Source organism: Eurosta solidaginis, chromosome 3 (genome assembly GCF_040869045.1).
Source record: "Eurosta solidaginis isolate ZX-2024a chromosome 3, ASM4086904v1, whole genome shotgun sequence".
In the NCBI taxonomy this organism is placed as follows: domain Eukaryota; kingdom Metazoa; phylum Arthropoda; class Insecta; order Diptera; family Tephritidae; genus Eurosta; species Eurosta solidaginis.
The window spans coordinates 156,231,301-156,255,603 of record NC_090321.1 but is presented as its reverse complement, the minus strand read 5'-3'; the positions used below and the strand labels follow the sequence as shown (position 1 = coordinate 156,255,603).

At 40.6% G+C, this 24,303-nt stretch overlaps 1 protein-coding gene and 2 long non-coding RNA genes across 6 annotated transcripts; 2 read left to right on the top strand and 1 right to left on the bottom strand.

The window, feature by feature from the left end:
• Positions 1-4,776: 4,776 nt before the first annotated feature.
• Positions 4,777-16,200, bottom strand: LOC137244444 (uncharacterized). The gene is made up of 2 exons (XR_010951010.1): positions 16,062-16,200; positions 4,777-5,301 (listed from the first exon to the last, which is right to left on the bottom strand). It is a non-coding gene; the product is annotated as an uncharacterized lncRNA (long non-coding RNA).
• Positions 16,201-16,980: 780 nt separating this feature from the next.
• LOC137244443 (uncharacterized) lies at positions 16,981-21,662 on the top strand. 2 transcript variants are annotated; one of them, XR_010951009.1, is made up of 5 exons: positions 16,981-18,260; positions 18,317-18,591; positions 18,769-19,184; positions 19,250-19,346; positions 21,198-21,662. It is a non-coding gene; the product is annotated as an uncharacterized lncRNA (long non-coding RNA). The 2 variants fall into 2 exon arrangements; XR_010951008.1 differs by having other exon boundaries at positions 18,317-19,184.
• Positions 21,663-21,935: 273 nt separating this feature from the next.
• Positions 21,936-23,837, top strand: LOC137244442 (cyclin-dependent kinase 8-like). Of its 3 annotated transcripts, XR_010951007.1 has the most exons (4): positions 21,951-22,957; positions 23,018-23,250; positions 23,316-23,586; positions 23,648-23,837. XR_010951007.1 is itself a non-coding variant. In XM_067773434.1 (3 exons), exons 1-2 carry the CDS (start codon positions 23,149-23,151, stop codon positions 23,460-23,462), a joined length of 249 nt encoding a protein of 82 aa, XP_067629535.1. In that variant the 5' UTR covers positions 21,936-23,148; the 3' UTR covers positions 23,463-23,538; positions 23,648-23,837. The 3 variants fall into 3 exon arrangements, 2 of the variants coding, with proteins under 2 accessions (XP_067629535.1, XP_067629534.1); XM_067773434.1 differs by having other exon boundaries at positions 21,936-23,250; positions 23,316-23,538; XM_067773433.1 differs by having other exon boundaries at positions 21,939-23,250.
• The last annotated feature ends 466 nt before the right edge of the window (positions 23,838-24,303 follow it).

Sequence of the window (24,303 nt, the reverse complement as noted above, 5' to 3'; positions counted from 1 at the left end):
TCTAGTTAGGGTTCGGGATTGCGCAGATCGTTGGCAAACCGCTCATTTTTTTTTTTTTTTTGATACCGGATCGCAAGCATCCTTCGTTACAGAGTCATGTGTACAACGCTTGGGGTTACCACGCATATCTTCGAACGTAACGGTAACTGGTATCGGGTCAGCTCAAGGTGGTCGCTGCAAGGGCGACACTACCTTATAACTTGCTTCTCATTATACCAATGAATGTTATGCTATTAGCGCGCTTCCCAAGGCAGTCGGTTCTACCGGAGCGACTCGGGATTTTTCCCGACCAAGGACTGTCATTTCAGTGTGACCCCATTTAATTTGTTTCGTCCCTCCCACAAATTGTCATCCTCCCAGCAGCTCCTTGCAGCAGGACTGCTACATATTCTCTTACTCCGGGAAGGTATCGAACCCAATCCGGGTCCGTCTCCTGACCCCGGTCTTAAGAAATGGTTTTGCTGCATTTGCGAGAAAAGAATCTTTTTAGGACGGTCATACTCTGTTCAGTGTGTCTCGTGCAAGGGATGGTTGCATCGGACAGGTTGTTCTGGGCTTGATCCCAAAACCCGACGTCCACGTAACTTTTTTAAATCTTTTGTGTCTCCTTGCTGCTCACGCCCATGGTCGTCCCGTAGTCTACGCCTAAGCGTATCCCCACTACCTTCCAGCAGCTTCGCTGCTCAGCAAGCCACAACAAATACCCGCTGCTGCTCGCGCCCCACGGCGCCAACAACTCAAACAGCTGATACCACTCATAACTACTACCTTCGTAGTAGAGCTGGTAGCAATGCTGAGCATCAGCCTCTGCCCCCGTCTTCTTCTCCCCCCTCTTTTCTGGCAGCAATCGTGCAGGTCAGGCAAACAGACTCTTAGTCCCTGCCTCCGTTTGCACCGTCTGCCAGCACAGAATATATAGGTTTGCGACATCCGCTCAATGCAGCTCCTGCCTTGGGTGGTGCCACTTTCCTAGATGTTCTGGTCTCCGCGACGGCAACCCCTCGACGGGTTTCATCGCGCCATGTTGCCAGGTCGCAAACCCAAATCATCCGGGTACCCTAATGCTTGCCCAAGGGCGCCCAGTCCCAAGGCCACAACAGCAATTGCGTCCTGGCCTTCCACAACCTAGGCGTAGTCACCCCTCACTTACCCCTAGAGTGGCGGCGTCACCCCTCATGCACTTCAGAATCCTGCAGTTCAACTGTAATGGACTAACTGGGAAGATTACGGAGATAGTCGATTTCATGAAGCGGCACAACATCCGCATTGCTGCGATTCAAGAGACTAAACTCACAGCAAGATCTGTATTGCAGACCTGCTCTGGTTACAATGTCCACAGGAAAGACCGCGAGAGCGGAAATGGAGGCGGCCTCGCGTTTATTATACACCACTCTGTGCAATATCATATATTTGATCCTGGCATCGACCGCAGTGACAATGTCTTAGAACGTCAAGGCCTATCTGTCCGGTCAGGCGATGCAAATCTAGAAATCATTAACATCTACATCCCTCCTGTCACCTGTTGCCCCAGTGGATATCTCCCTAATATCGAGGCCTTACTCACTGGCAACAATCGCATTATCTTAGGCGATTTCAATGCCCATCACGACCTATTGCATTCAAACTTGCGGGCGGACAGTAGGGGTGAGATGTTGGCGGATCAAATAGACGAAACGGCGTTATGCACAATAAACGGTGACGCCCCCACACGTATGATAGGAAGCTGTCATAGCTCGCCAGATATCTCAATCGTGAGCGCAGAACTCGTAAACTGCGTCAACTGGCAGCCGATGGTAACATTGGCATCCGACCACCTGCCCATACTTATTTCGTTCGAGCGTACCGCCGACTTCATCGTCACCGAAAAACGCACTTTCATAAACTTCAAAAAAGGAAAGTGGGAAGAATATAAATCTGCAACAGACAGCAGCTTTGCTGCCCTCCCTATCCCGACTGATGCCCGCCAAGGGGAGCGTGCCTTCCGTAAGGTCATTGAATCCGCCTCGGCACATTTCATTCCCGCCGGGAGAATTCCCGAAATCCGGCCCCACTTCCCGGCGGAGGCCGCGAGCTTAGCGAGGGAACGCGACCTTATAAGACAGCTTGATCCAGGCGACCCCCAAATAAGGGATATAAACCAACGCATCAGATTGCTTGTGGACGAACACAAGCGGGCGAAATGGGAAGAGCACCTAAGAGGTTGTAATCTCTCTACCGGTGTAGGTAAACTTTGGTCCACCGTAAAGTCCCTATCGAATCCGACTAAGCACAAAGACAAAGTTTCCATCGCCTTTGGCGATAAGGTACTGTCGGATGCGAAAAAATGCGCGAGCGCTTTCTGCCGACAATATATAATGCATCCCACGGTCGACAAAGATAGACGGAGAGCCAATAGACGCGCACATAAACACAAACTCAGCGCGTCACCAAGAGGGTTTCAAATATTTAGCGCATGTCTTCAACCTGTCTCTTTCCACCTTTGCCATACCCGAGAAATGCAAAATGGCCAAGGTGGTCCCGCTACTAAAGCCTGGGAAACCAGCTAACGTAGGTGAGTCACATCGTCCCATATCTCTCCTATCGCCAGTGGCAAAGACGCTTGAAGCCATTTTGCTCCCTTATTTCCAAGCACATTTGCAGCTAGCCCCTCATCAGCATGGCTTCATAAAACTCCATAGCACTACCTCCGCGCTAAATGTCATTAGCACCCAGATAAATTGCGGTTTGAATCAATATCCCCACCATAGAACAGTACTCGTAGCGCTAGACCTATCAAAAGTTTTGATACGGTCAACCATGGCACGTTACTGCAAGACCTGGAAGGGTCTACCCTTCTGCCGTGTCTTAAAAGGTGGACCGCAAATTATCTGGGTGGTCGGCAGGCATCGGTGCAATTTAGAAACGAAACATCAAAACCAGGAAGAATTAAACAAGGGGTGCCACAGGGTGGTGTCCCAACAAAGCAATTAGCCAGCCGATTACGTGCTACGCGTCACCTATATGGTCGCCAAGCCTAAAAACCACCCACTGGAAGAAACTACAGGCCTGCCAAAATACTGCTCTCAGAATCGCCACGGGCTGTCTTCTTATGTCCCCAGAACACCATCTGCATAATGAGGCGAGAATACTCCCCATCAGGGAGAGAAATGAGATGCTGACCAAACAGTTCCTGTTAAATACCCAGAAACCTGAGCATCCCAACAGACATCTGATTGATGAACCAGCACCACCTAGGGGCTTAAGGAGTCATCTCCGTAAGCATTTTGAGGAAATACGGCACCTGAGAACCCAGCCGTATGAAGCGGAAAAACACAAGCAGGTCCTTGGTGAACTCCATAGACAGGCGTCGGACCTTTATGTCGGGAATTGCCCGGTGAATCCAGTACTTGAAGAAAAATATCCAGAACTCGCAGAAGAGGAACGCATACTCCCCAGGGAAACGCGTGTCACTCTTGCTCAACTTCGTTCTGGATACTGTAACAGGTTAAACTCTTACCTATCCAGAATCAACCCCGACATACAAAATGTATGCCCTGCTTACAATGTGTCCCCACATGACACCAACCATCTCTTTAATTGTAATGTGGAACCAACGCCTCTAACACCCCTTTCCTTATGGTCCACCCCAGTTGAAACGGCAAGTTTCCTTGGACTCCCGTTAGAGGATATTGATGACAATTTGTGATCGGTCGCGGCTATTAGGTGGGGCGAGCATTGCTACAACAACAACAACAACATGCTATTAGCGCTTTAATTTTACCAAAAATTACATCTGAGCTGCCAACACATCAAATTAGCATCACCAATTGGTCGCACATTCAAGATCTCTTCATAGCTGATCCTCAATATATGAAGCCTGGCGCCATCGACGTGTTAGTTAGGGTGGATTGTATGGGTGAATTGATATGCGAGGAGCTTCGCAAGGGTCCACCCGGCACACCAATGGCACAGAAAACGGTCTTTGGATGGACGTTGTTCGGTAAACAATGCATCACCGCACACCTGATGGGAGGTTTGTAGTTGAATTACCGCTTAAACGCAATGTTATACTGGGGGAATCGCGACAATTCGCTATCCGCAACCTGTTGCGAATCGAGCATAGGTTTTCCAAATATAATTCTTTACGGTTGCGTTACAACGAATTTCTGAACGAGTTGCTTGAGATTAATCATATGGAAGTTGCGCCCGAATCTACCAAGGATGCATATTACATGCCGCACCACCCCGTCTTAAAGGAATCGAGCATCACAACGAAATTGAGGGTTGTTTTAACGCGTCTGCCAAGACTTCATCTGGCAATTCTTTGAATGACGTATTGTATGTCGGGCCACAACTTCAGCAGGATCTAGTTTCGATATTGATGCGATTTAGAACACAACGCTATTCAATCACTGCGGACATAGCAAAAACGAACCGCTAAGTTTGCGTCGATAAGAAGCACGTAGATTTTCAACGCATTGTGTGGCGCTTCGATTCCAACTCGCCTATAAAGAACTATCGGATGCTGCGCGTGACATATGGTGTTGCGGTTGCATCTCACTTAGCCGTAAGACTGTTACAACAAACAGCTAAGGGTTCGTCCAACCCATGCAACCCAGCCATTTCTGCAATTACGCAGGATTTCTACATGGATGATCTGCTGACAGGTTCATCCTGCAGTGATGACTTAAAGGCCATACATCAGAACGTATTTTAACGAATTTAGTGAAATTCCGCTTATTTGCAACCTTCTACTAACGTTCGTATCGCTAAACTGTTGAATAAATAACTCCAATATTCAATAATGCAAAGTGGCCTTTATTAAAGTACTTCACAATAACACTGATACTTCACAACAAATAGCTTGCTTAAATCAAATCCTTTTATACTCTGTGATGTCTCGTTCGCATACTTCTAGGCGTTTCTGTATGTGTGAGTGATACTTCTACCGATGATTGCATACTTTTTGGAGTATATCAGATATATGCATGTGTTTGTGCATATCTCTCCGCTTCTTGTATGTACATATGTGTAGACATAATGATTGATTTGTTTATGTAGATAAAAGTGAATGCTTAGTATCGGCTTAGAGATGATAGTATGCCTTAGTGTTGCTAATATTCGTCACACTGCCCTCCAACTAAGTCTGATCGTCCCGATCAGACAAATCTCTCGATCTAACCGCTGCTAGCATCTCCAAATGAACAACCCTTCTTTTGTGTCTTATGGAGCTTTTCGGCCGTTGGTTTTAAAGCAAAAAACAAGGTTTTTTCTTTTTTCTTCTACATCTTTCGGTGCTATTTTGCACCTTCCTCAGGAAGTCTGTTTATTGGACAAAAACATAAAATAATTAATAAACATGACCGACAAAAATTATAGCATTTTCTACTAAACATTTACATTAATTGTATTTTAAAATTTTTCATTTAAAACATATTATATTAATGAACTATTTATTTTATTTATTTTTTTTATTTTTTTAGGACGTGTTGCTAATATTCCTCACAGTATCTACAATTCTTCAAGAGGGTGGTTTCGAGCTGCGGAAATGGGCCGCGAACTGCGCGGAGCTTGGGGAGAGTATTTCAAACATATCTCAGTATATTTCGCATTACACCGTCGATGAAAAAAACGTCAATGCATGGGGAATCTTTGGAATACTGAGGAAGATTACATTACGTTTGCTGTTAATTTACGAAAACCTCCTGTCGCTTTAACAAAGAGAGCGTTCCTTGCTGACGCTAGCACATTATTCGACCCTCTCGGGTTAATCGCTCTGGTGATATTCAGATCGAAGATGTGGTTCCAAGACATATGGCGCGCTGAAGTTGGTAGGGAGGACTTGGTACCACATGAAATCGCAAGAAATTGGAATGAAAACCGTTCACAATTAGAAACGCTAGCCAATGTGAGAGTTAACCGCTGGCTCGGCTCTGGAGTCAATGAATCTTTTACCGAACTGCACGAATTTTCTGATGCGTCTCAGCGAGCATATGCCGCTGTAATGTATGCGCCAACCGTCTACAACGATGGTCAAGTCACTGTGGCACTAGTCTCCTCAAAGACTAAGGTGGCGCCTATCAAAACGACCACATTACCGCGATTGGAATTGTGTGGTGCTCACCTCGCGGCGAAGTTAGTAAAAGATGTATTGCATAGTTGGAACAACATATCATATCCCCTTTTTGCGTGGACCGATTCTACGATAACGCTAGCGTGGTTGCAATCTCATCTGAGTCGATGGGAAACGTTTGTTGCCAATCGCGTCGCAGATATACAGGAGACTCTCGCACCTGATTGTTGGAATCATGTGCGCTCGGAACAAAATCCCACGGATTGTGTATATCAAGAGGAATCTCACCGGTCGATCTCTTGAGTCGCGAGTTTTGGTGGCCCGATCCAGACTTTTTAGAGGTGGCAGAACCGTTCTTCTTCGAAGCTGTATACGACCGACGTTGGGTTACGAAAGAAGGTGCACTCTCATGTTTTAAACTCCATTACTCAATGGACGATACTCACGAAATATTCATCGCTTTCGAAGCTTCGCAGAATCATGGCTTATGTTCTGAGGTTTATCAGCAATTCACGTGCAAACAAGCTACGCGTCATGAAACTGAGTGGACCTCTGACTTGCTACGAAGTATCAGAGGCAGAACATCGCTTGATCAAATATACGCAACAATTTTATTTTGGTAATGAAATAGCCCTGTGTGCAAAAAATAAACCTCTCCCGCTGTGAAGTAGCCTGTTACGTTTGCAGCCCTTTCTCGAACAACGTGGTATTCTTTGGGTAGGAGGCCGGCTTAAATCGGCAAACGTTACTTACGACGAAAAACACCCCTGTATACTACCTAAAGATACTCCGTTGGCAAAATTAATTATCTCCGATATACATCATTTTACATTGCATGTTGGACCTCGCATAATCTGAACACTGTTACAACGTCGATATTGGGTTGTCGGTGCTCGAGGCTTAATACGCAATATCTATCACAAGTGCGTCAAATGCACTCGCCTAAATCGAAGTCTTGCTACACAATCAATGGACGACCTTCCTTCGGTGAGCACCAGTGTTGCCAGGTTAGCCTTTTCGAGGCTAGATTTAGCCTTTTTTTTTGCATTTAGCCTCAAAATTTTGGGTTTAGCTTCGTGACTTTTTTCTAATCTTTTTTACTCCGAATGTATTTTTAATAATTTCTAAAATAAAACAATTTCAATAGTTCCTGTGAACACCTAATAATTAATAATATGAGTTCTCTACAAAAGATTAAATCTTTTTCTGCTGAAAATTCGTTGAAAGTTTCAAAGCCATATGTATTTTCTTACTTTGAAAAAGAGAAGTATAGTTATTCTTCAAGTCAAATAGCATTAATAGAGCTGCAGTGGCGAAAAATTATAACAATACAATGGAAAAATGTACACTCCACCATGGAATTTTGGTCGGAAGTCCGAGAACATAAAAATGCATTAAACGAACCTCCTTTTTTAGAACTTGTCGAAATCATACTTAGTTTTTTAGTATTACCACTCAGTAAAGAATTTTTAGTGGCATGAAAATTCTGAAAACTAAATTAAGGAACAAACTAAAAATTAAAATGCTTAATGCCCTGCTTAATATTAGGTGCTCGTTAAAACGCTTATCTAAATGTTGTAAGGATTTTGAAATTACCGATGATCTCATATTTATGGTAAATAGCCAAACTTTATACGCAGACTTAAGCTCTTCTGATTCTTCAGACGGGGAATATTTTATATAAATAAATAGTTTGTAATATTTTTTTATGTATATACACATATGCAATCATTTAAAGTAATTTCATGTGCTAGTCAAGGAAAATGTGCCTGAAGTTATGTTTAAGTTATGTTTATAAGTTTTTATTTACAAATGTGTAAACTAAAATATAAAAAAAAATTTAATGAATTAACCAAACAAATTTCTGGCCGTTTTTTAGCTTCTTTTTTTTCTAAATTTAGCTTTTTCTAACCTTTTTTTTGTCAATCTAGCTTCTTGTTTTGTCATCACCTGGCAACACTGGTGAGCACCTCTTACGTCCGCTGTTTTACGCATAACGCTGTAGATTTCACAGGCCCTTATTTCCTCAAATTTACGAATGGGACGGGGGCAAAATCAACCAAGGGGTATACCTCCTCATTTATTTGTATGGCGACTGGCGCAATGCACCTCGAGCTCGTCGGGGACCTTTCCAGTTCCGAGGGCTTTGTAAAGTTATACTCTCCGGAAACGGTACGAATTTTGTCGGTGCTGAAAAAGAATTGCGTAAACAATACGAGTTGTGCTTGAAAGACGAAAAGATACAAACATTTTTCGCAAGTTCAGCCATTGAATGGCGATTCAATCCACCCAATGCTCCACATTTGGGTGGCTACTGGGAGACTGCGATCAAACGGATAAAATACCATTTGGAGCGCGTTTTGGGTAACACTTTATTATCGTATGAAGAATTCAGTACGCTTTTAAGAGAAGTCGAGGCATGCGTAAATTCTCACCCTCTATGTGAAAACTCTACGAATCCTAGTGACTTGGAAGTCCTTACGCCCGGACACTTCCTTGCGGGAGAACCACTAAAATCACTTCCAGAGCCTGAGGGTCAAGGGTTCTCTGGAAGTGTACACCAAAGATGACAGCTAATCTCTGTAATGAGGCAGCACTTCTGGCGGCGCTGGCAGAATAGCTTGCATAAATCAAACTGAATACTGCTTACTCAGATTTAACTCCTTTTATACTCTGTGATGTCTCGTTCGCATACTTCTAGGCCTTTCTTCTTCTAGAATTTACTACTTATTTACCAGCTATAAACTCACCAGCTATAAACTACAGATGCACGTTTATAGCTTCAAATATGCGCGTGTATATGTGAGTGATCTTCTATCGATGATTGCATACTTTTGTGAGTATCTCAGATATATGCATATGTTTGTGCATATCTCTCCGCTTCTTGTATGTACATATGTGTAGACATAATGATTTGTTTATGTAGATACAAGTGGCTTAGTATCGGCTTAGAAATGATAGTATGCCTTAGTGTTGCTAATATTCCTCACAGTATCTGCAATTCTTCAAGAGGGTGGTTTCGAGCTGCGGAAATGGGCCGCGAACTGCGCGGAGCTTAGGGAGAGAATTTCAAACATATCTCAGTCGATTTCGCGTTACATCGTCGAAGACAAAAACGTCAATGCGTGGGGAATCTTTGGAATACTGAAGAAGATTACATTACGTTTGCTGTTAATTTACGAAACCCCCCTGTCGCTTTAACAAAGAGAGCATTCCTTGCTGACGCTAGCACATTATTCGACCCTCTCGGGTTACTCGCTGCGGTGATAGTCAGACCGAAGATGTGGTTCCAAGACATATGGCGGGTTGGGACGACTTGTTACCGCATGAAATCGCAAGACATTGGAATGAACATCGTTCACAATTAGAATCGCTAGACAATGTGAGAGTTGACCGCTGGCTCGGCTCTGGAGTCAAAGAATCTTTTACCGAACTGCACGTATTTTCTGATGCGTCTGAGCGAGCATTTTCGGCTGTAATGTATGCGCCAACCGTCTACAACGATGGTCAACTCACTGTGGCACCAGTCTCCTCAAATACTAAGGTGGCGCCTATCAAAACGACCACATTACCGCGATTGGAATTGTGTGGTGCTCACCTCGCGGCGAAGTTAGTAAAAGATGTATTGAGTAGTTGGAACAACATATCATATCCCCTTTTTGCGTGGACCGATTCGAAGATAACGGTAGCGTGGTTGCAATCTCATCTGAGTCGATCGGAAACGTTTGTTGCCAATCGCGTCGCAGATATACAGGAGACTCTCGCACGTGATTGTTGGAATCATGTGCGCTCGGAACAAAATCCCGGGGATTGTGTATATCAAGAGGAATCTCACCGGTCGATCTCTTGAGTCACGAGCTTCGGTGGTGCGATCCAGACTTTTTGAAGGTGGCAGAACCGTTTCAAACCCAAACTTCTTCGAAGCTGCATACGACCGACGTTGGGTTACGAAAGAAGGTACACTCTCACGTTTTAAGCTCCATTACTCAATGGACGATACTCACGAAATATTCATTCGAAGCTTCGCAGAACCATGGCTTATGTTCTGAGTGGACCTCTGACTTGCTACGAAGTATCAGAGGCAGAACATCGCTTGATCAAATATACGCAACAATTTTATTTTGGTAATGAAATAGCCCTGTGTGCAAAGTATAAACCTCTCCCGCTGCGAAGTAGCCTGTTACGTTGGCAGCCCTTTCTCGAACAACGTGGTATTCTTCGGGTAGGAGGCCGGCTTAAATCGGCAAACGTTACTTACGACGAAAAACACCCCTGTATACTACCTAAAGATACTCCGTTGGCAAAATTAATTATCTCCGATATACATCATTTTACATTGCATGTTGGGCCTCGCATAATCTGAACACTGTTACAACGTCGATATTGGGTTGTCGGTGCTCGAGGCTTAATACGCAATATCTATGACAAGTGCGTCAAATGCACTCGCCTAAATCGAAGTCTTGCTACACAATCAATGGACGACCTTCCTTCGGTGAGCACCAGTGTTGCCAGGTTAGCCTTTTCGAGGCTAGATTTAGCCTTTCTTTTTTGCCTTTAGCCTCGAAATTTTGGGTTTAGCTTCGTGACTTTTTTCTAGCCTTTTTTACTCCGAATGTATTTTTAATAATTTCTAAAATAAAACAATTTCAAAAGTTCCTGTGAACACCTAATACCTAATAATATCAGTTCTCTACAAAAGATTAATTCTTTTTCTGCTGAAAATTCGTTGAAAGTTTCAAAGCCATATGTATTTTCTTACTTTGAAAAAGAGAAGTATAGTTAATCTTCAAGTCAAATAGCATTAATAGAGCTGCAGTGGCGAAAACTTATAACAATACAATGGAAAAATGTACACTCCACCATGGAATTTTGGTCGGAAGTCCGAGAACATAAAAATACATTAAACGAACCTCCTTTTTTAGAACTTGTCGAAATCATATTTAGTTTTTTAGTATTACCCCTCAGTAACGCGGAGGTTGAAAGAATTTTTAGTGGCATGAAAATTCTGAAAACTAAATTAAGGAACAAACTAAAAATTAAAATGCTTAATGCCCTGCTTAATATTAGGTGCTCGTTAAAACGCTTATCTAAATGTTGTAAGGATTTTGAAATTACCGATGATCTCATATTTATGGTAAATAGCCAAACTTTATACGCAGACTTAAGCTCTTCTGATTCTTCAGACGGGGAATATTTTATATAAATAAATAGTTTGTAATATTTTTTTTATGTATATACACATATGCAATCATTTAAAGTAATTTTATGTGCTAGTCAAGGAAAATGTGCCTGATATGTTTTGAAACAAGAAGTTATGTTTATAAGTTTTTATTTACAAATGTGTAAACTAAAATATAAAAAAAAATTTAATGAGTTAACCAAAAAAATTTCTGGCCGTTTTTTAGCTTCTTTTTTTTCTAAATTTAGCTTTTTCTAACCTTTTTTTTTTGTCAATCTAGCTTCTTGTTTTGTCATCACCTGGCAACACTGGTGAGCACCTCTTACGTCCGCTGTTTTACGCATACCGCTGTAGATTTCACAGGTCCTTATTTCCTCAAATTTACGAATGGGACGGGGGCAAAATCAACCAAGGGGTATACCTCCTCATTTATTTGTATGGCGACTGGCGCAATGCACCTCGAGCTCGTCGGGGACCTTTCCAGTTCCGAGGGCTTTGTAAAGTTATACTCTCCGGCAACGGTACGAATTTTGTCGGTGCTGAAAAAGAATTGCGTAAACAATACGAGTTGTGCTTGAAAGACGAAAAGATACAAACATTTTTCGCAAGTTCAGCCATTGAATGGCGATTCAATCCACCCAATGCTTCACATTTGGGTGGCTACTGGAAGATTGCGATCAAACGGATAAAATACCATTTGGAGCGCGTTTTGGGTGACACTTTATTATCATATGAAGAATTCAGTACGCTCTTAAGAGAAGTCGAGGCATGAGTAAATTCTCGCCCTCTATGTGAAAACTCTACGCATCCTAGTGACTTGCAAGTCCTTACGCCCGGGCACTTCCTTGTGGGAGAACCACTAAAATCACTTCCAGAGCCTGAGGGTCAAGGGTTCTCTGGACGTGTACACCAAAGATGGCAGCTAACCTCTGTAATGAGGCAGCACTTCTGGCGGCGCTGGCACAACGAATATCTTATCAGCTTGCAATGGCGCACGAAATGGTTTCGGTCTTCACCAAACCTACAACAAGGAGACATCGTAACTGTGTGCAACGAGTCCACCCCTCCTAGTAAGTGGACACTTGGTCCTGACGGTGAAGTTCGAGTAGTTACTCTGAAGACAGCGAATGGAGAAATAGTGCGGCCGATCGCTAAGCGTGCCTGCTACCTGCCAAGGGAGACCTATTTTGCGACAAGCCTGTTGCAATACATCAATAATGAATATTCAAATTCTGCAAACTAATTTTATTTTCATACAGTCCAACTGCTCACTTAACGATTTTCACATCATGTCATAAACGTATACATATTATATGTATTTCGCATTTGCAATCTACTGGTAAAAAATATTTAAACTAATAATAACTTTACATTTCAAGGAAGAAGCAAGCAAATAGGATACCCACGATGACACGCTCAGTGGAAGCCGAGATAATGAATTCTAACTTTAGGAACTTAAATTTTCATTTTCTTTTTAAATTTTTATGAATAAGAATCAAAACATTCATCATTTATACATATGTATGTATATCATCTGAGAAATGATTGCGATTTCTATGCTTAAAATTGTTTAATAATCGAAGTAATGAATTTAGCATTCTCGCTTTTTAATAGTTTTAACTGAATTTTCAATATTCTTTGTAAACTAAGCTAAGATTAATTTTGAACGTATCATATCTTCATCGATAGTTCAAGGGCGGCGGTATGATGAATCGTGCACTGCATAGTGCCCAATTGCCTCTTAGACATGTAGTATAGTTTAATAATATTGCGCAATCAATGATAAGGAAGTGCACTTTCGCCGGTAAAATAGTGTTCATCAGTTACTTTCCGCAACTAATAGACTGACGTTTGCTTTTTTCTAATCGATTTTGTGATTTTGACTACCGCCCGCTAATAAAATTTGTAAATTATATATTTTATTAATTAAATGAAGTTTTATAACCACATACGCCGCTGTTTTGATACGCATAGAAGGAAAGTTAACTTTGAAGTCAACCGCACCAGGTAAACCCCCCGCTACTTAATTTGCGTAAGTACTAACTGCCTTACAAGGCGCCACCCGCCAAATTTGCCCAAAGGAGCAACCTGACACCCACATAAGTGAATTATTTTAATTCAACGCAACGCTTTTCCGCTGCACCACTTTCTTTTATACAAAATATTTCTAAATTACTAATACATATTTACCGTAATACTTACAAACTATATGTACATGAATTCATAATAAACAATGAATGAATGAATTCATACGATAGCCCCACAGTATGCAGTCATATTCTATTGAAAGTTCAAGAGCTTTCTCGCGAAATGGAGCAAATTCATCTCCACGTAATTTGTGAACGGTGCCTGTATTTACGGCCTCTGTTACTTTGGACAAAATTGGGTCACGTCTTGTTTCCTTTCTAATAACTTTGAAATGTAAATTTAGAAAATTTTCCTCTTCAATAACGTTAACGTAGTTGTATTCAACATGATCTTCTGAAGCAACGATTTGCGGAATTCGCGAAAGGTTATCTGCGTCATTTACGACCCCTTTGACGTATTCGACATTGTAATCAAATCCCGATAAAGTTAATGCCCATCTTTGGACACGAGCTGACGCCATTAAAGGTAAGGCTTTGTTTTCCCCAAAGAAAGAGGTCAAGGGTTTGTGATCTGTACGCAAGATAAATTTATTTCCAAGTAAATATTGTTTAAGTTTAGTTACACAGAATATAATTGCTAGAGCTTCTTTTTCTAGCGTACTGTAATTTTTCTCACTGATTGTAAGTGCTCGTGAAACGAATGCGACTGGTTTCAACGTATTATCAGAGAATCTATGCGATAAGATTCCTGCCACTGCATTGTTGGATGCATCTGTCGTCAGGAAAATGGGTAAATTGGGATTGAAGTGCACCAAATTTTGGTCATTGATAACGTCCGCTTTTAGCCCTATATACGCTTGTTGGCATTTTTGGGTCCAATTAAATTTTACGTTTTTGCGTAGCAGCTCATATAATGGGTGCATCTTTTCTGCGAAATTGGGAATGAATTTTGAATAGTAGTTCAACATGCCAACTATTGCCCTGAGCTCCGAGACATTCGTCGGAGGTGGTGCATTTAAAATTGAAGCAGTTCTTTCCTCATTTTTTTTTTAGACCATACCTGTTGATGGTAAAACCTAGGTACGAAACTTCATTTTGAAAGAAAACACATTTTTCTGCATTTAATCTAAAACCAGCCGATTTTAGCTTGTTAAGAACAAGTTTTATTGTTTTTAAGTGTTCCAATAAATTTTTTCCTGTGATGATAATATCATCCTGATATACTACTACCTTTTCAATGCCACGCTATAAATTTTCAAGTGTTTTTTGGAATATTGTGGCTGCAGTTTTAATGCCAAATGGCAACCGTTTCATTTTTAATGTACCAATGTGGGTACTCCACGAACACAACATTTGTGAACTTTCATCTAAAATTAGTTGATTATAAGCGTTCGACAAGTCTAGCTTGGTGAATAGTTCACCTCCCTGAAGAGTAGCAAATATTTCTTCTATTCTAGATAAGGGATATTTAAAATCTTCGAGATATTTGTTTATCGTGACTTTGTAATCACCACACCGACGAAAGTCTCCATTTTGCTTCAATATGGGTACCAAAGGAGTACCCCATTCAGAATTCTCAACAGGCTCCAAAATTCCTTAGGCAATCATTAGTCTCAATTTATTTTCTACTTTGGGTTTCCACGCTAAAGGTAATGGGCGTGGTTTGAAGAATATGGGTTTAGAAGATTTACTCATGGCTAGTGAAATCTTTTCACCATTATATGAACCTAAATTACTATTAAATAAGTCACTGAATTCGCTTTTGAGCCCCTGTATTATGATTTCATGTTTGTTATTTTCTGTGACAAGGTTTGCTTGCTGCTGCACCAGCTCGAAATTAAATTCTCGTAAGAAAGACCGCCCTAACAAGGCTGGCGTGGTTGTTCGTGTCACCACTATCGTAAGCACCTTTTTAATATTCTAATACTTGATTGTACCTTCGTACTCACACGTTATAATTATTTTCTGAAACATAATTAACATTTTTTAACTTATATCTACAAATTGACGCAAGATGCCCTATTTTGTCACAGTTGTGACATTTGCTATTTTTGTATTTGCATTCCATCGTCTCGTGATTGTGCCAACCACAATGCGCACATGCTTTCTTTTTGGTTTTGCCTTTGTGTCCAACACTGTTGTTGTACTTCCCTTTGCTAGAGTTGTTTTTGTACCCACTGTTTGATTTTTCATCACCTGGTTTTGTTTGAGCACGTGCCTTGTTGCTGACATAATTAATGCTATCCTTCTCTACCGTACTTGCTGATGTTTGAAAATTTGCTTCAAATATGATCGCCTTACGTAATGCCTCTGTTGAGGTTAGTTTTTCATCTTCCTCACACAGTTTGTCAAAGATTTTCTGCGGCATGCCCATAATGAATTGATTCGTCACAAATGCTTCCAAACTGCTACCAAACTTGCAGTTTAACGCCAATTTTTTTACCCTGGCAAACCATCCGGCCATTGTTTCGTCATCGCGTTTGGAAGCCGTATGAAATATTCTACGCTGTTGAAATACGATTGTAGGTGGTGTATATTGCGTTGCGGTAATAGTCTAGTTGAGGGGTCGACTGCTAATACGCGACGTAAAAATTCGAGAGTGGTACCCAGATACGCGTTTCGGCCCCAGGATCTCGAATCCGATGGCGGAAAACCTCTACCTCTGATACTTCTCGAGATATTTGCGAAACCCCCCCCCCCCCCCCCAAAATTCCCTATCTTTAAACCCCACTTAAACACTTACTGCGCACCGATCACTCACTTCACCACTTTTAATCATTTTATTAACATGTTTTCTCTTTTTTTTATCAAAACATTCAACCAAAATGGTTTTTTTTTTTATTATTTTCTTTGTTTTATAACACTCACCACTTTTCTTATGCCCGAAAAAATTTTTACCTGAAATTGCCAGCGTTGCCACCGGATCGGCGTTTTTTAGGACCTTGGTTTTCCTTACATAGAGTCTACACTTAAAACTTGTTTGTATCTTGGTCTTAAAATCTAATTATGCAATTAAAGAAAAAACTTTATAAATTCTAATAATATCATCATAAATATTCTATACGAGTTGAGTATGACTACGGGGAATGATGAAATATCAAACGGTAAAACTCTATTTGAGGGATTTTGCACGCATTTAATTTTGATCCCACCCCATTGGTGGACCGCCCACCGTAATGTTTTATAATCGCGGCTGCCAACCCAGAAAGGTGTTCTGCGCAAAAATACTGTGGATCCCACCACGGTTTCGGAAGGAACCGCGGTCATTTTTCAAGTTTTCGTTAAAATCTTTTGAACGAGTTAAGAATTTTCTTTCCAACTTCGGATTATTATTGTCGAGGTAAATACGCGTCTTTTGTCACCTCTCTCGATATTTTACCTGGGTTACGCCTCAGGGCTCAGAGCCACGTAGTCACACTTAACTCGTAGAATATTTGACAAACTTAAGTTGATTTGAGAACTTTCACATTAGTTGCGGGCTCTAAAGGTCGAAGATAATGTGTAGGTCTTACAACCTTAGGCTAACAAAGTTGCTTCTATCATTAAAAAGAGAGGGCTGTAGACTCATTAGGGGATTTTGACTGGACACTGCCGTCTGACATCACATTCCTTTAACTTAGGCTTGGTCAGTGATAGCAGATGTAGGAAGTAGGAGTTGGAGGAGGAAACGATCGTGCTCCTGCCCTGCGCTTATCAGGATTCAGCTATTAGGAGTGATACATAGGTTCTGGGTTTTATAAGGCTATTCAGTTTGGTCATTAAATAAACTTCTAGTAACACTACGAACCCATTCAGTCTATGTGAGGTATTCACGGACCGCCCAGTTCAACCTAACGTTAGTTGTCTCATAAGTTCTTTTTTAGTGAATTCTACATGGCTACTCAACACAAAGAATAATTTACTTGGTATTCCATTACCAAATATATATGGATACTCGTAGCAGACTGAAGTTGATTTGCGAACTTTCACATAAGTTCTGTTGGTAATTTTATACGACAGCATGACACCGCTAATACGCGTCCAAAAATATCGAGAGAGGTGTCCAATGACGCGTATTGACATCGACAACAATAATCTGAGGGCGGAAAAAAAATGTAGCTCGTTCAAAAAATATTAACGAAAAACCGTAAAGCAGGGGTGGGATTCAAAGTATTTTTGCGCAGAACACCTTTCTACATTGGTGGCTTTCGGCCGCGCTTATAAAAAACTAACTTGGTTGGGTCCAACAACGGTTTGGAAACCAAAACTATACCCGAGAAAAACACTTATGCGATCCTAGATCCAAAACACCTCTTTTGATACCCCTCTTGATGTTTTTGGACATGTATTAATAGTGCCATGCTGTCGTTAGAATTACTGTTCCGTTTAATGACTTTTGCATGTAATTGTTTACTCAACACATGGAATTACTTTACATGGTATTTTATTACCAAATATGCTGCAAAATTAAAAGTGTACATACATACCTAAAGCTGGAAAAATATCATCTTCATCTGTAAACGTACATGGCAGGTATTGTGTAGAATATAAGCATATCTATCGTACCATTAACGAACATCATTATTTGCATGTGCATACGGGAGTAAGTACGGGAATAAGAGTAAATGTCTTAATAAAAGGGAATGAAAGTGGAACCCATTCCTTTATTTTGCTCGGAATGTCAGAATAAAAACAAAAAGAAAAAAACAAACAACTTATTACTTGTAGGACGCTCACAAATCGATTTTAATCAAACAACGGGAATACAATAAATATGGAGACCGATGAACCAGAAGAGGATTATACCTTTCGAGTGCAAACAAACCCAATAACAACAACAGCGCAACCATTGAGAGGGAGAATAATACAAAATCTGAGAGCAATGTAGAAAAAACGCCAACAAATGGTCCGGCAGGCACAGAGGCTACCACTGCCAATGCAACATCAATCGCCACCAATTTTGGTGAGTGTACTTTATCGTATGTGCCCCCTAATTTAGTATATGCTTTATTCTTATAGCATTCGTCATATGCATAGGTTTTCTAAATTGGATAACATTTGCAGTGATATGTTAATTAACAAAACGAATCGTTGTCTGTTAATCACACAATATTTTCGCAAGATGTCGAGTCCCAATTGTCTAGTTTATCAATTGGCGATAATAATAGTACTGGCTATGACAATGGAAAATCAAATATGGATTCAATGCCTAATACTTGGCGGCCTATAAAGACACAATACACATTATGCTGCTTCTATAAATAGGACGTGTAAAGCACCGAAGATCGATGAGAGTAAGCTAACTATTTTATTCAGGAGCAAACGTTATATATGTAGTACACATGGCAGTCAGGTCTAAGTATCACAGTGGATCGGTCTGATATTTCCGGCCAAGGATTGTCACACCGATGTTATAACAACAACATTAACTTTAACGTATTATTCCTGATATTCTACTTTCATTTCTTTAGATGAAGGTCTCATAACTCCAAATAGAACTTTAGAGTCCTTGGATATTGTAGAAGCTGAATTGGCTCCGTTTTTAAAGACAGGACGATCATTTGAGCCAAATGATTGTGTTCCGAAGCATCACGTTGCAATAGTGGTTCCGTTTAGGGATAGTTACGCTCATTTGGCAGTTTTCCTGCGAAACATTCATCCATTCCTAAGGAAACAGCATATCGCTTATAGAAATTTCTTATCGAGCAAACAAATGGAAAAGCTTACAATCGAGCTTAACTGATGAATATTGGCTACCTAGAAGCATTAAAAATATTTCCATGGGACTGCTTTATCTTCCATGACGTTGACTTGTTACCTTTAGATAATCGAAATTTATACACATGCCCGCGGCAACCGCGGCACATGTAGACACATTAAACTTCAAGTAATTCATAATTCACATTTTAAAACTTGCATTTTTTGGTCTAAAAGTTGCAAATACGTTTTCAGGTTGGCTTATCGATAAATTTTGGGGGAGTATCTGCTATGACACGTAAACAGTTTCAGCTGGTGAATGGCTTCTCAAATTCAATGATATGTCGAACAGGTAATATTTCTTTGTTGTTTGGTATTGTTTTTAGTGTTCCAGTAAGTACATACCTATGAGTTAAAATGTGTATCAAGCAAGCGCTAGCAAATAAATTATACAAATCAAGCAGGACTAAACGGGGGAGGCAACGGATGGTGCCCTACTTCCACTTTCGTTGATTCTCTCCATCAGAAGGAGTCAATATAGTTACGCATTCGATGCGCCTCGTAATTTCCAATCCTGAGATGGTGGGGCTAGTACCTTAATGGTTTTTGTTACTGGAACGTACGGGATCTACATCCGACAAAGGACCCAAAACCTTCAGGGAGCGCCTTTATCGTTAATACAACAACAACGGCAGAAGTTTCATAGCAGGCAAAATTATAAAAACGCACTTCAGACTTTAAAAGGACATTAGAAGACATTAAAGAGCTTCTAAAAGCAATAGAGTAATGACATCAATTTAAAAATCAAACATCATGCAATCAAGAACTATTACGCCTGTATTTGCAAGGATAAAAAAATCGTTTAATTATTCCACAACACTACACATAAAATCATTCTTAGGAGCATACCGTTGTTGTTGTAGCTGTGCAGGAGCATACCGCCGCAAATGTTCGTTCGACCCCGTCGAATGAGTTTCTGATTTACAAACTCAAACTTGGTACTCAGAAATGCCACGGTTGTCTCTGGAAATGCTCACTATTTTGAACCGCAGACAACTGCTTGATGCGGCTACGTCTCCAAGACGGTTAAGGCACGTCCGCTATGTTATTAAACCCAGATTTGCATCACCCTGTTCACCTTCGATCTGCACTTAGGTTAATGTCTAAATAACGTTATGTAAATCCTGTATGCGATGTGCAATCGACGCCTCAAACAGCAACTTTTTTTGTCAATCTTGGTCATACTACTACTTTCCTTAGACTTCCTTTAGAGTGTTTCGAGGACAGTTCTTGAGTGGTCGTGTACAGAAAAATTAATAGAATTACTTATAGTTACAATGATTCAAAATAAATAAAAGGTAACTGTTTTATAATCGGTGTGAAATGTGCTAATGTTAATTTCAAACAACTTTTGTTGTTGTTGTAGCAGTGTTTCGCCCTATCACAAATTGTCATCAATATCCTCTAACGGGGGTCCAAGGAAACTTACTGTTTCAACAGGGGTGGACCATAATGAAAGGGGTGTTAGAGGCGTTGGTTCCACATTACAATTAAAGAGATGGTTGGTGTCATGTGGGGACACATTGCAAGCGGGGCATACATTTTGTATGTCAGGGTTGATTCTGGGTAGGTAAGAGTTTAACATGTTACAGTATCCAGAACGAAGTTGAGCAAGAGTGACACGCGTTTCCCTGTGGAGTATGCGTTCCTCCTCCACAAGTTTTGGGTACTTTTATTTGAGTACTGGATTCACCGGGCAATTCCTGACATAAAGGGCCGACACCTGTTTGTGGAGTTCGCCAAGGACCTGCTTGTGTTTTTTTGCTTCATACGGCTGGGTTCTCAGGTGCCGTATTTCCTCAAAATGCTTACGGAGATGACTCCTTAAGCCCCTAGGCGGTGTTGGCTCATCAATCAGATGTCTGTTTGGATGCCCAGGTTTCTGGGTATTCAACAGGAACTGTTTGGTTAGCATCTCATTTCTCTCCCTGATGGGGAGTATTCTCGCCTCATTATGTAGATGGTGTTCTGGGGACATAAGAAGGCAGCCCGTGGCGATTCTTTGAGCAGTATTTTGGCAGGTCTGTAGCTTCTTCTAGTGGATAGTTTTTAGGCTTGGTGACCATATGGGTTACGCGTAGCACGTAAACGGCTGGCCAATTGCTTGTATGTAGTAACGAGCGTTTCTTTATCTTTTCCCCAGGTACTGCCAGTAAGGGATTTGAGGATTTTATTACGGATCTGGATTTTCGGATTTGTCGAGAATGTGACGTAGTTCTCCGTTGTAAGCTCCTTTCATATTGGCGCCGTTATCGACAATCTTCAATCAAGTATGGAAAATTAGATCAGTTTCTGACCAGTTTTTTGGTTACAATTCACGAAAGTCAAAAACCGTTCTTGAATTGAAAAATTTGTTACTTGGCTATCTTGCGTTGATCTAATATAGTTTCCCTTACGTGTTTTGCACAAATTTCTGTAAACTCGTTCTGAATGTCTGGGGAAAGATAGTGAACTTGTAAACGTTTGTGCTGCTGTTGTGAAATCCTAACTTTCTCCAAATGATGTCTAAGAATTGGATCATAATGGCTTTGAAAAATTATTAGATGTTATTTGAGGCTAAAATACTTTTTTATTACATTTCATTACATAATATGTATACTTTTTATTACTTAATATATATATATATCATACACGTCTGTGAAATGAAAATGAATTTGTGATATTTAAAATTTATTGTGAAATCAAAAAATATGTAAACATAATAGTAAATATCAATCTAATCTAATTTAATGTGATGTTGAGTATTTTCGTGTGATGGCAATTTATCGTACAGCTTCTTCCATACCTGGAATTTCGAATATCCGCCAGGGCAACAAATTTTAGGTCGACTTAAAGTATTGGTGCTTAACAGACGACATGGTAGGCAATAAAAAGCATTGCTACTGGCACTCCACACTAACCAGTCAGGAAATGGCTCATCATGACAATCACGAAGTCGTTTAAATAATCTTGACTTTGATACAGAGTTGGTGGTATTGTTGGAAGACTTTTTGAAGATGAAACTTTATCAGTGTCACCACGAAAACTTTACGATTTCGGATTCATGTAAACATACATTTTTGTTTGATGTTTTTATTGTCTCCTCAGGCCCATGCAAAAAATCATTATCAATATTCGTTGCTTTTGAAATTAGGCTTAAAAAAACTGGGTTTTTGCTAATAGAACGTATTGATATAAGCAAACGACATATCTTTGACATTCGGCCGAGTAGATCCGATGCTTTGCACAAAAAATTACATATCAACATATTGCACCCCCGCTTCAGAAGTGACATAAGTAGAAAAACAACAATATTGATTTAGAGAACCCCAGCGGGGTAGGGGGTCAGAATATTCCCGCGGTAGGTATGCCTGTCGTAAGAGGCGACTAAAATACCAGATTCAAGGGGCTGTGTAGCGCAATATATATATTGTTTTCTTTTATACCAGGACAATGGCTCTGTCGAACATGTTGAGTGGGTATTAATCCAGACTGTTTGCTCTGCCCAAATAAGGCTGGCGCCATGAAATCAACCAAATCAGGCAAACATTGGGCACATGTTTCCTGCGCTCTATGGATACTTGAAGTAAGCATCGGTTGTGTTGATCGCATGGAACCAATAACAAAAATATCGAGCACTCCATCGAGTCGTTGGGCACTCGTTTGTATTTTGTGTCGAGCACGAGTCGGTGCTTGTATACAATGTTCCGTGAATACATGTAAAACCGCCTATCATGTGGTTAGCGCATTTCAACATGGTCTTGAGATGCGTGCAAATAATTAGTGTTAAATTGCGTTCCTACTGTCAAAAAGATAGCGTTAGTAAAGGCAAAAGGGAAGGTAGCGGTGGTGCTCATAGCAGTAACACAAACAAACATAATACAACACATGGAGCAGCTAATGATGAGGACGATTGCCGACGACGTAAAAGTCGAAAATCAGATATGAGTTCTGAAGAATGAATTTGTTCCATCTCTTTTTTAGGAAAACTAGAAAATTGTAAAAAATCTCGAAAACGAGAAACGTTTGAGTATGGAAAAATTACAAATATATTACATTCCTGCTAGGAACTCTAGGAAGTACATAGAACCGACTGCCTTGGGCAGCGCGGTTACATGGGTCAAATTATGCCACCAACACAACCTCGACAGGCGCCAATGCCCAGTCGGCCACCCATGCCGGGTCAACCTCCAATACCCGGACGTCCTGGTTATAATGTATGCTAATACAACTAATATATTTCAAATATTGCTGATGATTTTTTTTATATTATTTTCTTTAGCAACCTGCACCTGGTACTGGTATGTATCAACAGCCGCAACAGTATGCTCAAGCCCAACGCCGTTTAGATCCCGATCAGATGCCAAATCCTATAAGCGTTATCATTGGAAATCAAAGTAGCGCTGGTGGTGCTTTTATTATTTATTAATATAACTATTTTCATTATCATAAACAAATCTTATGCACGGGCTGTCTTCTTATGTCCACAGAACACCATTTACACAGTGAGCTGAGAGTACTCCACATAATGGAGAAAGTTCAGGATTTCGGTAGTATGCATTCAGAAATACCAATTTATCTTACATTATAAATTAATGTATTGTCTTTCGTTAGATAGCATATCCAAAATTTTACGTACTTCTTCAACATGGATAGAGGGCCGCTCTCCACTTTATCGTAACGCCAACAACGAATCACATTTTGGTGAATCGCATTATTCGAACAATTCACATTTCAGTGGACGTCCTCGTGACCGTGTTCGCTCAAGAAAAAATAAAATTTTAGATCAGTTATTAAAAATAAATTTTTGCTTTTTTTTATTTTTTGGTGGCCCTGATAAGGGCCTCTTATGACGTCCGAAAGGACGAAAGTAATATCAATTAGTTAAATTTAATCTCTTTGTTAATTTTTTGGTGGCCCTGATAAGGGCCTTTTGCGACCTCTCGAAAGGACCAATAAATGTCTGCATATATCTGAAAGAATAATAAATTTGACATCTTTTTTTACATATATACTTTTTACTCACCATGCTAAGGTTGCGTTGCTCAGCTTAGGGACCATGACCGCGGCGGGAATTCCTAGCGCCTTAAGAGCCGCTTGGAGCATACACAACCCCGATGTGTTTGAATAAATAGTGAATGCGGTCCCCCATATTGGTATTCTTTCTATTGAATAGAAATTCCGCTATGTAACCAACGAAATTTGTATCTGTTCGGCCATAATCGGGAATAGAGGACCGGAATTCCCGCCAGTTCCGTTCGATGTTTTGG